The 17,287-nt window shown below is 39.9% G+C and overlaps 1 protein-coding gene across 1 annotated transcript in view; it reads right to left on the bottom strand.

Moving 5' to 3' along the window:
- Positions 1-22: 22 nt before the first annotated feature.
- The window catches only part of PDGFRB (platelet derived growth factor receptor beta), a 173,448-nt gene continuing 156,183 nt past the window's right edge, over positions 23-17,287 (bottom strand). The window contains exons 19-23 of the mRNA XM_073567994.1: positions 16,796-16,907; positions 14,023-14,122; positions 10,473-10,578; positions 10,083-10,312; positions 23-6,423 (exon numbers count right to left, since the gene is read on the bottom strand). Of these exons, the coding sequence (XP_073424095.1) occupies positions 6,279-6,423; positions 10,083-10,312; positions 10,473-10,578; positions 14,023-14,122; positions 16,796-16,907 (693 nt within the window). The 3' untranslated portion in view covers positions 23-6,278. The remainder of the gene's footprint in view (positions 6,424-10,082; positions 10,313-10,472; positions 10,579-14,022; positions 14,123-16,795; positions 16,908-17,287) is intronic.

The following is a 17,287-nucleotide window of genomic DNA, read 5'->3' as shown; positions in this document are numbered from 1 at the left end:
TAGAACTAAAATGCATTGCACATTAATAGTACATTATGTTCTTTATTATAAAACTTTGCAGAATATTTTCTATACATGTGACAAGCATCTTGGTGCAGACATGAAACAACATACAACGTGGACAGTAACAACAATGAAGGACACAAAATCATTTTTTTGCAATATGTTGTTACATGAAGCTCATATACAAAATATACAAAGGTATAGTATATTTGTAGCGTACAATATTATTATGGCTCGTGGATTTTGGTTTAGTATTTTGGACTTTACAGCTGATGAAAAAAATATGTATAATTTTCCAATTGCCTTAATAATAGAAATGGAAACAATAAATACATGTAAGGTTTCATACAGACGAACATTTTTTTCATGCATGTGTTGCATCCATGTTTTTCATTGATCGAACACATCTATGGTGCTGTTTATGTGTTCTTTTTCTTTTCAGACCATGTGTCCATTTTTGATCTGAGTCACGGATCAAACTCAGCCATTCAAATGAATGGATCTGTAAAAATAAAAGTAGACCAGAAATGAGCAAACCCAAACTGTAAAGTTCAGGGTTCATACTGGACAGCCAATGTCTGATGCTGAATTTCGAACACTGACTTCTCCCGGAAGTCTGCCTTAGTGTTCGACGTTCCGGGGTGAGAGAGACAGAGAGAGATTCTGCATCCTTTTGCCGCTCCCTAGCCCTTACTATGACCATTTTATAGCACCAAAATTCGAGTCCCCATTGACTTCTGGTACCCAAACCGAACTTTAAACTAAAGTTTGGTCGAACCCGACCATCCACGGGTCTGGTCATCCTTTATGCTAACTTGTGATTTAGTAAATACTTCTAATAATAAAAGAATATGCAACATATTTTTTAAGAACTCTGTGTTGTGCAGTTCTTCTGTTACACCCCTTGGAAAGGTATTATTAAATTGACAAATATGTGATGTCATTGCCCTGGTCAGTGTACACATTATCACATTGTCCAGTTAATTCTGACTTTGTAAGGACACACCCATTTAACAAGGAGACTGGCAGCTTCAAATCAATTTACAAGTTTCCATAAGGAATAATAAAATAATAGCACAATGAATGTTCTAAGAAAAGATGTCCCAGAATTGCTATTTAATGGAAAATGCAAGTATTTTCTAAAATAGACATGACAAGAGACTAATAAGAGCATTCCCATTATTATTGAGTACCATTCTCCACATAGTTTAATATAGTGTATATGTATATATTGCACCAGGGTGAGACATGTAATGACTGACAGTCCGCTCTCCTGATCTACATGTCTCACACTGTTAACTTTCCCTGTCATTTATAATAAGCCCTGGAGGCAGATTCTCGGGGAGATCTATGTCCGGCCCATAGATCTTAACGGTTCATTTACATATTAAGAAAATTGTGGATTTCTCTGGAATAAGATATCGGATCACAGATATCAAGGTGTCATTTTATACAACTTTTTATAACCTGCATGCCCATATAGACAGCTTAGGAGGGTTGGTCCTACTGACTGATTCCCTTTAATGTCCTAATTTTTCTAGCTTTTTGTTACAATTTTTAATAAAAATGATAAAATATTGCTCTGACATCAAAAGAAAACAACAACTGCCCTACATTCTACTAAATCCTACCCAATAAAACTTTTTTTATTTTATTAATAGAACAATTATCATTCATTGCTATTTTGTTATTTTTTTCTCCTTTTATGGGACTTTTATCTTTGTAATCACTGGCAACTATTTAATCTCTAAGTTATAATTTTTTTAAAGTGAAAATTGACTTTTCTCATTAGATGACAAGATGTGTGCGACCAGGACAGATGTGAATCAAAACAACCAAAGCATGGAATAGTCTAATTATACTAATTACTAAAATTTAAAAAAATGCTAATATAGATTATAAATGTCAGGATTTCAATGAGCTGTTGTAATAATGTACGTAAAATGTACGTATAAAGAAAGCCTGGTATAAGAATATTCCCCAATCCCCAGACATTGTGGCTTATTGCACAATATTTTTGCTTGTACGACACATTGAGCAACAGTTACTCTATTCTAAACTAAGAAATATTGCCACATGTATTCTTCCCTTTTTTTATTCTAACCTTGCCGTGTGCGCAAAGATCGTGTATAATCTGAGCTGCAAATTTGTATTATTTTTGCACTCTTAGTATGATTTCTTGCAAATATGGTGAATGATGGTATCGTTTTACAAAATGCTATAGCAAAAAATAAGTAATATAAAAAATGTAAAAAAAAATAGACATATACAAATTGCAATAACAAAAATACTGTATATAAACTTTGATTTTGTCATAGTACCATTAACGATTGAAGATATCATGGGTCAATATAAAAAGGAGCTAGAAATCAAAAAGTAATGCAAAGAAAACGTCGAGGAGCTGCCTGTAGTAACCCATCAAATCACTGTGCTAGAAAAATGTGGGTTGAGATCTCTTCTTGCTCATGACCCTAGGTCTCTTTTGGCGCCATGTAACCTCCCAGTTGTACCTCCCGGAGCTCTCTTATAGTAATTCTAAATTTCTACCGTGCCTTACAGTACCATCTTATGCCTTCCTTTACATTTTTTCAGTCCTCATTTACAGAATTCTGATATGCTACATATATGTCCCCAATCCGCTCTGTAAGGCACAAAAAGTAACTTTTATTAGATCCAAACACGCCGCGGTCCGGTAGACATCTCTGGTCTTTATCCGGTGCCTCCTCTCTTCCTACGATCGCCATACTCCTTCCCTGCTGCATGTGGATGACGCATCATACATCATCTACACAGTGTCCCCATCACGCTCCTGCACAGGCGCACTTCTCTATGCCCTGCCGAGTGCAGAACTTAGTACTGTAGTGAACAAGCGCGGGGAAGGGCCATAAAGCCTGATGACCCGTCGGTAAAGCCAGCGCATTCGCATTACAATGCTTTGCTATGGCCTTGGCAGGGATGATAGAATTCATCTAAGCAGCAGCTTGGGGGGAGATACTGTGTGGATGACGTAGGATGCGTCATCCAGATGAAGCAGAGGAGGACAGTGATCTCAAGAAGAGAAGAGGCGCCGGATCAAGAGCAGAGGTGACCATCGGACCAGACCGCACTGTCTTTGAGTATAATAAAAGCTTTTTTTTGCTTTGCAAAGCGGATTTGAGACATATATACAGCATTTTAGAATGCTGTAGCAGAGGGCTTACAAGTTCTCGCCCTATTATATACGGTGAAAACCTGATGGCAGGTTCCTTTTAAGCTACAAGGCTACAGTTACTCTATGCGTCTGCAGACCTCTCAATCTTCAGATAGTGTGCACTGTCGCCCTGTGACAATTCTCCGATGCCGCTGCTGGCACTGGGCAGTCGGTCATGTAACCGCAAGTATGCAATTTGCATACGTCCAGCCACATTCCGACTAGACTGTATCCGGCCTCACTCAATAAACTTGCATTGAGCGAGACTGCACACGTCTAGTTTGCAGGTGACTGCATGTACAGTATGCAAATGGCATATTTGTGATCACTCATACACCGCTATGACTTAAGACCGGACAACCTCTTTAAGGTATGTATCGGATGGTGGATTATGTAGTGCTCTCCCTTACAATAATTTCTCTTTCTGTAGGATAACTACTAATATAATGCAATTTGATGCGCCTTACAGAGCCATATGGCTATCTATTATCAAGCAATGACTCTCTATACCTCTGTACATGCACCTGCACATGGCATTGTAGCTACTGGGGCTGGTTGCAGGGTTAGCAGCTGAACTTGTGCCCTGATGCCTCAGGGACCCAAAAGACCCCTTGCTAAGTAAGAAGACATCTTTCTTATGCATAGTACCTGGTAGATGGTGGTTCCCTTAACTCCTCAAATTTTTTGTTTCCACAGTTAAAAAAATCAAACAAACTAAAAAAAACAAAAAACAGGACAACAAGCTGGTAATTGAAGATCTACAATATGCACATAGGGTAAAATAGGTATCTCTGTATTCCTTCTGAGTGCAAAAATGCTCTTGATTGTACTTATTGATAGACGATGCAATTCAAAACTATTCTGAGAGTTGTCAGGTTATTTTCCACAGTTTTCATTACATTTTTAAAGGAAGTCAGTATGAGAAATTGTGACTCACTGAAGGAACATACAGATCTTTACCAGAAAAAAACATGATTCATATTGTATGTATTAATGTACAACAGGAGTATAGAACCATAAATTAATTTATGAGACATTTTATTCAAGAGGTTTAACATTTTAAAATGCTATTCTACTATAAAACAAAAAGATCTGTTACTCATCCTCCCCTGGTCCAGAGCTGCCTCTTGACTGCGGCTCCGGTCTTTGTTGATTGACTGCAGTCAGTCACTGAGCACATTAGTTCTAAAGATGCTGATTGACTGCAGTGCTGTAGTCATTACATCACCTCTGCAGCTGATCAACAAAGACTGGAGCAGCAGCAGAGAGGCAGCACTAGACCAGTGGAGGAACATCCATTTGTTATTTTAGACCTCTGAAGATCTTGTCAACCGAAAGTGGATTCATTGCCATTGTATAGTACCATGTATTTCACCAGTGAAAGCTTTAGGATCTGAAGAAGTTGCAGTCCTATAAAAGACGGGGGTTCAGGGGTCATGGCACTGATTAGGGCTACCGATGTCATAATCTTATAGAATATTGATTGTCTCTCCCCTATAGGCATTTGATTAGGTGGTACCAAGGTAGATATACGATAACTGGTAGCATATGGTTACAATATAGGTACAATGTAGATATTTCTTACATATTTTTATGACCTCAATATATTTTTCAGCATAAGTATAGTATAAAATGTAAGCAAACGTAGTAAAAGTTACAATGTGAACGCATTAAACATATAAGTAAAAAAAAATCTAGAGATAGCACAGCATAGCCCCAAAAGTCAGTCACAGACAGACGAAAGGCTTGCCTTGTCCCTTATTTATCACCTCCCATTCATACTTCTTTTTGGTAGACGGTCCAGCCGTCACCATACCATTATATTCCCTAAATTGGATTGTAAATATAGTGCTGAGTGTTTAAAAAAAATAAACTTCATTGATACATGTAGATGTAGCCAGGGATGGACTGAGAGGGAACTGGCCCTGGGGTAATAAAAGTCTTGGGCTTCTAACCAACCATCTTATACAAATATGAGGCATGTTCAGGGTTGGACTGGCCCACCAGAGAACCAGAGAATCCTCCGGTGGGCCCTGGCTTCTCCTTCAGGAAACTTCATAGTGCAAACCTTGCAGTTGCTAGGGGGCTCTTCAGTTGAAGGGAAAGGTGGGCTCTCAGAATGAAATCCTCCGGTGGGCTCAATGTTCTTCAATCTGACACTGAAGTTAAAAAGTTACAGATGGTATACCTAAACTTCAACCCATCTAAGAGTTCATTCAGATGTCTGTAGATCTCGGTCTGATTACGGACCGCAATTCAAGGACTGGCCGCAGGTCTCCTCACCCGAGCATGACAGTCTCATAGAAAAGTATGAAGTTGCCACACCCTGGTTGGGAAACTCACGTCCAGTCCATTGCATTGGGTTCTGTGATCGGACCAAGATCCATGGACGTCTGCATGAGCCCTTACTCAGAGGCAGTGTTCCCTTCTGGCCTTGGTTTAAAAGTTCAGATGGTCAGTCCACCCCTGTCTGTAGCTCCATTTATTATTCGCAGCTCTCACTTTGCTTTAGAGTCCATTTTGGATTCAGGGACAAAAAAGTCATGATTGCTAAAGTCTTGTGAACAACAACATACGTAGCCACCATGCTACAAATGTGCAACTCTTTTGCTACAATGGAAACACTAGTCCAACCATAGATGGGCTTATAAAAATCTAAATGGACCAATGTCACCCTAGTAATATTGGTGCACATTGACCAGTCTTTGGTTTCAAGCCCAAAAATGGTTGACTTAGTTGAGTTTGGACATCTGATGAAAGGCCTTCGAAACATTGTTCTTGTTGTAGTCTTCTCCAGATGTGTCTGCATAAAACTGCTATTCATTTATAGTATATTGCACCTAGCTCTTAATATCTTTTATGACAGCAGTTTTCGAGTTTTGTTTTGTTATGGCTCTAAGGATGTGTCCCCAAAATTGATAGGAAGCTTGCTTAGGATTTATCAAGCCTTGAGTAGATCTTACTGCTTGATTATATTTTTGGTCTTCACAGAAACATTGAAGTCTGGTATTATTGCATAGAGTTGGAATATCTATTCCATTCATGGTGCCATGTTCCATAATTAGGTCCTTGCTGTTGATATGTTCTACAGGAAGCTTTCCTCTACGTCGTGCACTTGCTCAGCTTGTTGGATATCACTCTGGATTTCGCTCTCCAGCTCTTGATTCGGCTGCTCCAGAGGACTGTCACAGGAAATTGTAGAAGATGTGTTGCCTTCTTGCAGTGTAGAGCTGAATATTAAAAACATACAACTTACATTAGACCTCTGTTTCCAAAATACCTGACCTATTACATTTTTTCAAGGTATTTGTTGTCAATATCAAAGGGATCCGCTCATTTATGTATCACCACATTGTCAGATATCTGCCTGGTTGCTTGTGTGAGCTATGGGTATTGCACACCTGCCATATTTTTTAATGAACAGGACTGCCTCTTGCTTCCATAACTGGGCAGATACTGTATATGTACGTGTGACATCTACGGCCTAGCTTAACTCCTAATGAATAAGTGAGCAGAGCCACGCTACCCCTATAAATGGGATGTCCAGCTTAAAAAAAGTCTTTTATGGTATTTAAATGGGTTGTCTGGCCTTCGACTACAAGTCTGCAGTCACACTATGTGACTGAGACTTATAGCCTAGACAAGAGTAACTGCAGATTTGTAAATGCTCACACTGCGCACACTGTGTGCTGTAAGGATTCTCATTTGCTGGCACTGGGAGCGGCATGTCCGTGTCTGCAATTATGTTATTTGTATAAATGCGGTTACATGCCGACTAGACGGGTGCGGCCTCACTCAATGCAAGTGTATGGAGCGAGACTGAAAACAGTCTAGTAGGACTGTGGCTGGAAATAATGTATGTAAATCGCATATTTGCGATTACATGATCGCCCACTTCCGGCATCTGCACCAGACAATTCCCACAATGCGCAAAGTGCCCGATGTGAGGATTCACAAGTCTGTAGTCATAGAGGCTACAAGACTGCAGTCACTCTAAGGCCAGACAAACCTTTACATTCAAAATAGATGAAACATACATAATTTATTAAGAAAGCTGGGTGACTTTACATATGAAATTCTTAGTAATTTTTATGGAAAACACATTAAAACTAATTTTTTTCTAGCCGAACAAGATTTCAATGTTTGATGATATGGTGCAATCCTTTTCTGTGGCACTGTAATAGAATAAAGAGAGTCTTGGCCAAACAGCGTTAGAAAAAAAAAGTTGTGTGGATTGTTTATACAGAGTTAGGGATCGCCAATAATGGCTATAAGTACTTTGTTAGCTAATGATTGAAGATTGCATTGTTCAAATGGAATCTCTCAAAATAGAAAAATATAATTTGAGGTTTTTATTATAGATATGTTTTATACAATAGATTGATTTTGCCAGATTTCACTTGTGAGCTTTGCTGTGTAGCCTGGGACAGAATGAGCAGCATCTCATCATTAGAGGACAGTTCTAATGTACTCCTGGACTCCTAAATAAGGTAAGATAGTAACAATATACTATACACACAGATAAATAAGGCTTTGCTTCTGTTCTCTCTCCTCTGTCATCCCTTCAGTCTGTGTGTGTGTGAAGGAGCTGTATTTTCTGTTTTCTCTGATACTGTGCTAGTCTATGGATCCTTTTCTTTTCATTAAGTTGTGATCACATGGAGATTTTTTTATCTGGTTTTTAATGCGTGTTCTGCACCAAATTCCAGGTGAAAATAAACATTTTCAAATCAGCTGAACAACAAGCTTTAAATTTATTTGAATGAGAAAATGGGTCTTTAGTGCATATGTCTTGTTTTTTTTGCGCAATTCTTAACATCGTGCAAAAAAACATAATGTGAATTCTCTGGTAAGCGTTCTGCATGTAAATTGTGGAAAAACACATCGTTTTTGCACAGTGTTTTTTGTGGTTTTTGATGCCGTTTTCGGAAGTTTTTTTAGTGGAAACGTAAAAAAAACCCACATAGTATTAATACACCCCCTATTAGAGCATGTTCACATGAGTTTTTATGTGGATTTTGAAAATGATCCACTTCAAAAATCAACAAAAAAGGAGGCCTTTGTGTTTTACGGTATGAGGCATCCGACTTTTATGTATTTGTGTTTTAATATTATTGAAATAAAGTAATATATTTTAATTTTTTCTAACTGAATAACACTTCTTGATCTAGACGTGGTATATTTACTGCAGGGATCGGTATGTTTATGTATCGTGAAATGTGGCCCATTCCTTTTTAAGGGAAAATGGGCTTTGGGTAGTGTGTTTACCATTTTAAATAACCAGCAAAGGTAAAGCAGACAACTGCGAGCTGATATTAGTAGGTTTGGAGCATCCATTGATATTGGCCCACTTCCCAACCTAATAAGGCTAGCCTTCAGCTGCCCCAAAAATGGTGCATTCAATAGATGCGCCAATTTTGGCTCTTAGCCTCGGCTCTTCCCATTTGTCCTGGTGTGGTGGCAATCAGAGTAATTGGATTGTGGGGTTCATGTCAGCAGCTGGCTGACATCAAGCCCTGGGGATAGTACTGGAGAGTTGTCTGTCAGACAACTCCATTATTAACCCCATAGTTGTAAGAAATAAACACACACACAGAAAAGTCCTTTATTTATAAAAATCATTAATCATGGAGATTCACAGTCTATTAATATCAGCCCGCAGCTGTCTGCTTCGACTTTGCTGGTTATTTAAAATGAGGGGACTGCACGTCATTGTTTTAGGGTCCCCCCATTTTTTTATAACCACCAAAGGCAAAGCAGACAGCTGTGAGCTCATATTAATAGGCTGGGAAGCTCCATGGTAATTGGACCCTATCCAGCATAAGACCAGCTCAAGCTGTCAGCTTTCCCTTAGCTGGTTATTACCCCAACTTTTTTTTGCTAAATACAGTAAACTACATACGCATGGCACTAATTATATATCTCACATCTATCTATCTATCTATTATCTATCTTTGCACATCTAACACCTAAACATCTGTCATTTCTATTTTGATTTGTATTCCAGAACGTATAACACTGATGGTGCAGGTGCACGGCACACGGATGCCACACGAATGATATACATGTACACACATACACGGATAGCACCCGTTCTGTTTTTTCCATTACCAGGAATATCAGGACATATGAAACAGGCATGAAGCAGTTTTTGTTGTGGATTCTGAAGAAGATGTGCATCAAAATCCACATCCAAAACCTGTGTGAATATACCCTTAAAGGGAAACTGTCACCTGATTCATCCTGCCCAAACTGCAAGCAACTTGAATAAGAGCCTAGCTGCACATTTGCTCCAGGAGGCCCTTATACTAGTCTCGTCTCTGGCCGGATCTTTATGTACTCTCTCTCTCTTTCTCTCTTTCTCTCTCTTTCTATATATATGCAATTTATACTGGCTTGGAAAGCATGAATCAGGCAGGGTACAAGTTCCCTTTAGGCCACGTTCACACGTTCAGTATTTGGTAAGTATTTGGATTTGGTCAGCATTTGAAAGCCAAAACCAGCAGTTGGTGAAAAATACAGAAGTGGTGATGTGTTTCTATTATACTTTTCCTCTGATTGTTCCACTGATATTTTGGCTTACAAATACTGATGTAAAATACTGACCAAATACTGATTGCATGAACGTGGCCTTAAAGTTCAAAACGCATCAAAACTGCATTAAAAATTACATCAAGACAGCGCCCAAAACCGTGCCAAAAAACTTCTTTTATAAGTGGTGCAAATGAGAAAATTCTATGTACAGCACACACCCTGTACTATCGATACCGATATGTTACAACCCTAGATGTAAATATAACATGAGTTTACCTAGGGGCTTGTTCTTACATAGTGATTGACTCACGTCACCATTTATTTCTGAAATGCCACTCCCAAATGTCTGCTTTACCTTGGTCGACTCTCTGTGTTCTCATTCATCGCATTATCGGAGTCTTCGGGCTTGGGGTCGGGTAGAGGGATAATGTAATCGCTGTCATTTGGTTGCACAGCCGAGTATAGAATATTGGAGATGCTTTCTCCCTCGTAGACAGGGTTATTTATTTTAGTTGCTCGGGGCCTCACTCGTACCACAGCGGGGTGATCACTTCTTAAAAATTCTTCATTCACTTGTTTGTATCGCTGTAGATTAAACAAAAAAAAAATTACTATGTTTCCAATTTCTGTTCGTGCTTTTGCTACGTTTTGCATATTTTAGCCTTTTATACCCTTGATAACAGCTCCATGTTCACTGTAGGAATCGGCCTTGTAGAGATTTTAGGAATTGAAATGTACAATATACCTGTTTGTAGCCATCGACTAAAAGGTTTCCTGTGAGAGTCACCAAGTTGGAAAAAGTTGGCCTCTTCTCAAACTTTTCATCCCAGCATTTCTGCATAATATCATAGCTGCAAAAAAAAAGTTTGGGTTACTTTTTAAAGGGGGCCTGTCACTAGATCAAAAGTGACCAGGTTTTGCTCTTATGTTCTTTCACCTGCTCCCCTGTGTTTCCAGATTTTTTGATTTTTTTAAAATCTGCTATACGGTTCCAGAAATATGGACCTTTTTATTTATTTCGAAATGTTACGGTCTTTACGAGGAGGAATGGCTCACAGGGTGATACTAAAGACCCCGCCCCCGAGAATCATGTGAGCCACACCCACTTAGTAAAGTCTATAAAAATTAGCACTAAATGAAGTTGAATATCTCAGTAACAGTATGGCAGATTTAAAACAAAAACAAAAACTGGGATACTCACTTTAATCACAAACTTAAAGGTTTGGACAACTTACAAGCAAACCAAATGTTTAGTACTGTTGACTTACTTTAATAGTATCCCATTACATAATCTGTCGGTGACTCAAGAGGACTGGAGTTGGGGAACATTGCCATAAAAAGTCACTTTGCATGCATTTTGCATGTATAGTCAATTTCTTTGCTGATCTTTGTTCTTCTTCTTTTGCCTCCTCTGCTTTTAGTGTTCGGGCCCAAGTGTAAATTAATGCTGAGGGATGGACTTTCGCTGATGACGTCAATGCTTTGTCCATCCTTACTGCGTTTTCCACCCTGCAGATTTACTCTTGGGAAAATAGTTGTTTTGGTTGAGCATTGAAGTGGACGACACTATGCAGAGCACACTGTGCCAAAACTGAAACTGCAGGGGTAAATACACATCAGGGATGGACGTAAAGGTGACCTGTCAGATCCCCCATGCCCTTCAACCCAGCAGCATACATACAGTGAAGAAAATAAGTATTTGATACACTGATGATTTTGCATTTGTTTCCACCTACAAAGAATGGAGAGGTCTGTAATTTTTATCGTGGGTACGTACACTTCAACTGTGAGAGACAGAATCTAAAAATCAAAACCAGAAAATCATGTTGTATGATTTTTAAATAATTAAATTCCATTTTATTGCATGAAATAAGTATTTGATCACCTACCTACCAGCAATATTTTTGGCTCTCACAGACCTGTTAATTTTTCTTCAAGAAGCCTCCTACTCTGCACTCATTAAATGTATTAATTGCACCTGTTTGTTACCTGAATAATAGTCACCTGTCTACACACTCAATCAATCACACTCCAGCCTCTCCACCATGGCCAAAAAGACCAAAAAGCTGTCTAAGGACACCATGGACAAAATTGTAGACCTGTGCCAGGCTGGGATGGGATACAGAGCAATAGTCAAGCAGCTTAGTGAGAAGTCAACAACTGTTGGCACAATTATTAGAAAATGGAAGAAACAAAAGATAACTGTCAATCTTCCTTGGTCTGGGGCTACATGCAACGTCTTACTTCGTGAGGTAAGGATGATTCTGAGAAAAGTCAGGAATCAGCTCAGAGCTACACAGGAGGAGCTGGTCAATGACCTGAAGAGAGATGAAGACCACAGTCTCAAACATTACCGTTAGTAATACATGTCATGGATTAAAATCCTGCAGGGCATGCAAGGACCCCCTGCTCACACCAGCACATGTTATGGCCCATTTGCATCTGGTTAATCCGGAGTAGGCATGGGAGAAGGTCATGTGGTAAGAACAAAATAGAACTTTTTGGTATCGACTCCACTTTCCATGTTTGAAGGAAAAAGGAGGATGAGTAAAACCCCAATAACAACATCTCAACCGTGAAATATGGTGGGGGAAACATTATAATTTGGGGATGCTTTTCTGCAAAGGGGAGAGGACAACAGCATCGTATTGAAGGAAGGATGGATGGGGTCATGTATCGCAAAATTTTGGCCAACAACCTCCTTCCCTCAGTAAGAGCATTGAAGATGGGTTGCGGCTGGGTCTTCCAGCATGACAATGACCCGAAACACATAGCCATCGCAACTAAGGATTGGCTCCATGAGAAGCATTTTAAGGTCCTGGAAGGGCCTAGCCATTCTCCAGACCTGAACCCAATAGAAACTCAATGTTGCCCAGCGACAGCCCTGAAACCTGAAAGATCTGGAGAAGATCTGTGTGGAGGAGTGGGCCAAAATCCCTGCTGCAGCGTGTGCAAACTTGGTCAAGAACTACAGGAAACTTCAGGAGAATTTATTTAAGATTCTGTCTCTCACAGTTGAAGTGTACCTATGATAAAAATCACAGTCCTCTCATTCTTTGTAGGTGTGAAAACTTGCAAAATCGGCAATGTATCAAATACATATTTTCCACACTGTATATATGAATTAGTTTGCTGACTAACCAGACCTGTATAATGCTATTCACTGAAACATATGTTTAAAGAAATTAGTTTTAACCTCCGCTTTTCAAATGCTAATTAGGTCTGTTCATGCGCATGACCGTGAGCCGACTTCTGCACTTCCGGTCATGCGCAGGGCGACCCTAAACCTGGAAAGCGTATACCCGGCTACAGAGGTGCAGTGACACTGCTGAAATGAGTGGCGCGCATGCGCGAGATTTGCATGAGCTGGCGATGACACCAACTCGTGCAAATGATGGTCTCATGCCCACATGAGCATGATGACATAGAATGAGAGCTGACTAGTTAAAACTGCTTTCTTTAAACATACATTTCATTGAATAGCATTATACAGGGCTGATTAGGCAGGGAATTTAGTCACATATAGGTTAGTGCTGCTGGGTTGGAAGGCATAGGAGACCTGACAGGTTCCCTTTAAGTTCATATCAGCAGCTCATGTCAAATCCTTAGCACATGTAAGGCAGGAGAGGGTGTTTCTGGTTCCAGTTCACTGGCAATGCTGGATTAAAAATGGCCCAAGCTCCAGAAGCAGAGGAAGAGGCAATGACCGGAGGTCATCCGATATAGTGAATATGCATGCAAAATGTATAGTCACTGGCAGTGTCGGACTGGGGTGCTAAGGGCCCACCAGTAACATTGACTTTGGGGGCCACTTTTCACCTCCATACAATTATTACACTACCCTGGTTCACAAATTTAACTATATCTCTATATAATAATAAACTGGGTAGTTTGGTTAATGAATGATGAGATTATGTTTTTTTCTGTACAGAGGAATCAAGTGGATTATGCCAATTACTGCCCATACAGGGAGGTTGGGGACCCTCCCGGGAATTCCCCAGTCACTCTATGTGCCAGTCTGAGCCTAGTCACTGGTGGAAGACACGATGGAGGGTCTCTTTAAGGGATAGTGTAATAGGAATAGAATTAATCTATCAGTATGTTTTTAGCATGTAAGAACGATATTATATGTAACTCCATTTGGATTTTTTGATCTCGGGACCCCAGTGCTGGTCGTCGTTTTCTATATGTGATACATTTGCATTTGTTTGCTTTTCCAAGGCAGATTTTATCGTCTGTCTTTTTCATGGGAAAAATGATTAAAATAACTATAATCTAAATCTGTTGTAACTTACACTTCTTCTGAGGCGTACGATGGTTTTGACATCCTATAGCCTCGCTTTATGGCATTGTAGAACTGTTCATTCATTGCCAATTCCGGGTATGGTGTTCCACCTATCGGGACGGACAACATATGTATGATTTGTATGTATAGTTACAAATACATTTATCAAATACATTTATCATAGATGCATATAATGTTCTAAATGGAAATTGTGGTAGATTACCAACCAAATGGAATAAGGAGATTGTGTAGAAGAAAATCACAGTGCACATGAAACTCCTTTATAGGTTACTTGGGTTAAAAATATTTTTCCACACCTTACTGGAACATCCATTCATTTCAAACCATTGACTGGCATCTAAAAAAGAGAAAGTCCAAGCCCTCATTACTAATCTTTTGCTAAAAGTGTAATTTCTCTAGGAAAGAAAATCCTGCAGTTTCTTGTTACCCAATTGGAAAAGGGAGAAACCCACCAGAGCTTTGCTCTGAATCTGTATGGTCTACTTGTGTGGTGTGATAACTTTTGAGCTCACTTCTGTCAGTTACAGCTGTGTAATACATAATTTTCCCTGTGTGGGGCACTGCTGAGATATTAAACACTTTTGTAGTTATTCCATAGATCATAGCTGATTGCTGGAGGTCCAAACAGCAGGAGACTGTTGGATACAAATTCTTCATGGCTCAGGGTTCATATTTATATACTTATAGGTGAGCTAATGGTGTATGCATACTAGTGTCATAGATTCCCTGATCATCTATAATAGTGCCATGACAGCAGTCCCGGATGTGTTTGAAAACAGATACTAGCTAGCTGAACTTAAAAAATTTGTTCAGATACCTCCTCCTGCCAAATCTGGTGGATCAGTTACAGAGGCAACCTTCAGACAAGCATCATTTGTAGGTCAAATTCTAATCCTTGCATAAAATTTGCAGATGGTTGACACAGGAACTGTCTCATCCAGTGTCCATTTCAGACTTTCCTTGCCTGAAGTAAGATCTGGTGGGAGTATATGTCTATATAGCCACTTTGAAGTCAAGGACATCCATCTAGGTTTGTTGGTCTTAATTTGAAACCAATGGGAATCCAGAATAGTAGTATTAAGAGAATGTTTTTTGAGTGTTTCAATGAACAATTTGTCACAATTCCACTATTCACGGTGTCCTAAGGATGCTGTGAGTGACTGCTCAGTTGTCCAATCTGGCCGAGCTTGTGAGGGTTCATAGAATCATAGAATCATAGAATTGTAGAGTTGGAAGGGACTTCCTGGGCCATTTTGTCCAACCCCCTGCTCAAAGCAGGATTCGCTAAATCATCCCAGACAGATGTCTGTCCAGCCTCTGTTTGAAGACTTCCATTGAAGGAGAACTCACCACTTGTGGCAGCCTGTTCCACTCATTGATCACTCTGTCAAAAAGTTTTTTCTAATATCTAATCTGTCTCGCCTCCCATTCAGTTTCATCCCATTGCTTCTAGTCTTTCCTTGTGCAAATGAGAATAAAGATGATCCTTCTACAATGTGACAGCCCTTGAGATATTTGTAGACAGCTATTAAGTCTCCTCTCAGTCTTCTCTTTTGCAAGCTAAACATTCCCAAATCCTGCAACCTTTCCTCATAAGACAGGGTTTGCAGACCGGTCATCATTCTGGTCGCTCTTTTCTGAATTTGCTCCAGTTTGATGATGTCTTTTTTAAAATGTGGCGCCCAAAATTGGACACAGTATTCCAGATGAGGTCTGACCAAAGAGAAGTAGAGGGCAATAATGACTTCACGTGATCTTCCAGGTGTCACGCGTTTAGGGTGATTACCTGACTATATAGCCAGGAAGTCAGAAGTCAAATGCCAGGAGAGTACGTCAAAGACAAAAGGGATAGGACTAAAGAATAGTCATAGGCAAAGTCTGGGGTCAGGGAACAAAGATCAGAACACTGAGCACAGAGCAAACACACCACAAAGCAAGGCTACGATTGGCAATGGTCTGACCATGGCCAGCCTGCTAAATTGCCAGGTAATCATTCTGAATGGATGACCCATGGAGGAAACCTTGCAGACCCCACCAGATTGGAGAGCTAAGTTGTCACTCACAATACTGATGGCCCATCATGCCCCTGCATTTGATTGGGCTACTGGGCTGTCACTCACAAAACTGATAGCCCAGCATGCCCCTCATCTTATAGGGTGGCTGTGCTGTCACTCACAATGTCTTTAGGAGAACGTGATTGGTGGAATCGTGACACAGTTGTTAGCCAAGTATGCAATTAATGGCATATTCTTGAGTTTGAAAGTTATCCCTTATCAGGGAAGGTGATAATTCCCTGACTGCTAAGGGCTCAACCTCTGGAACACGCACTAATCCCAAGAATAGGGTTTTGAAGAGCCCTGGGTGGATGAAGCATTGGTCGATCATGTGCATTGCAGCGTCATTCATTCTTACAGGAATGCCAAAAACCAACCAAGCACTGCATTTGACCATCTTCAGTAGTCCCATTAAGAATGAATGGAGTGGAGGTGCGCATAATCGACCACCACTTCAATCACATGGGGCTCTTCCTTGGGATCGGCGGGGGTTCCAGCAACCACGCCACCACTGATTGGGAAGTTATCCCCAATCCCAATATTTTGCTAACTTTCAAATTTGAGAATTCCCCTTTAATGCTCGGTCTACTTTTGTTCACATTATGAGTACAAAGATTTACTGTGGCTATCATATAACTAAATCACATTAGTGCCCTAACCTAGGTATTTTGACATTGCCCCTAATTCGTGATCAACAATTTCTCATACCCAATGTGAATATTTCCCAAAGAAGGATTCCAAAGGACCAGACATCGCTGAGAGTTGTGTACAGATTGTTAAAAATACTTTCAGGTGCCATCCACTTCAGAGGAAGGAAAGTCTACAATGAATGAAAAAGATTTGAGTAATTCTTAAACCTAATTACAGGTCATAATTTACACATGATAGATATCTCAAAACAGAAGTTCGGTCAAGGCGAAAGTTTCTCGTTGGTTCTAAAGTCAATATATTGGATAAGAGATGTCTATAAAAGATTTCATGTTTGATATGAAGCATGAGAATCTATGCATGGTTCTCATTCTAAGGCTGGTGTTATGAGTCTAGCAGTCACAATTTAAGTATGGACAGTGATGTCAGGATCGGCTGCAGGTCTCCTATCCCAAAACTCAACATAAGGATGGTCCATGTGGTTCAGGAGACCAGCAGATTGGCTTGTGATGACCGGACTAACTTGTGTTTCAGTGTTGTTTATTATCTTTG

The sequence above is a fragment of the Dendrobates tinctorius genome, unplaced genomic scaffold, assembly GCF_039654945.1.
Source record: "Dendrobates tinctorius isolate UK_male_01 unplaced genomic scaffold, ASM3965494v1 ptg000020l, whole genome shotgun sequence".
Classification (NCBI taxonomy): Eukaryota; Metazoa; Chordata; class Amphibia; order Anura; family Dendrobatidae; genus Dendrobates; species Dendrobates tinctorius.
Note: the sequence above shows the minus strand (reverse complement) of the source record. Positions and strands in the feature narration are given on the sequence as shown.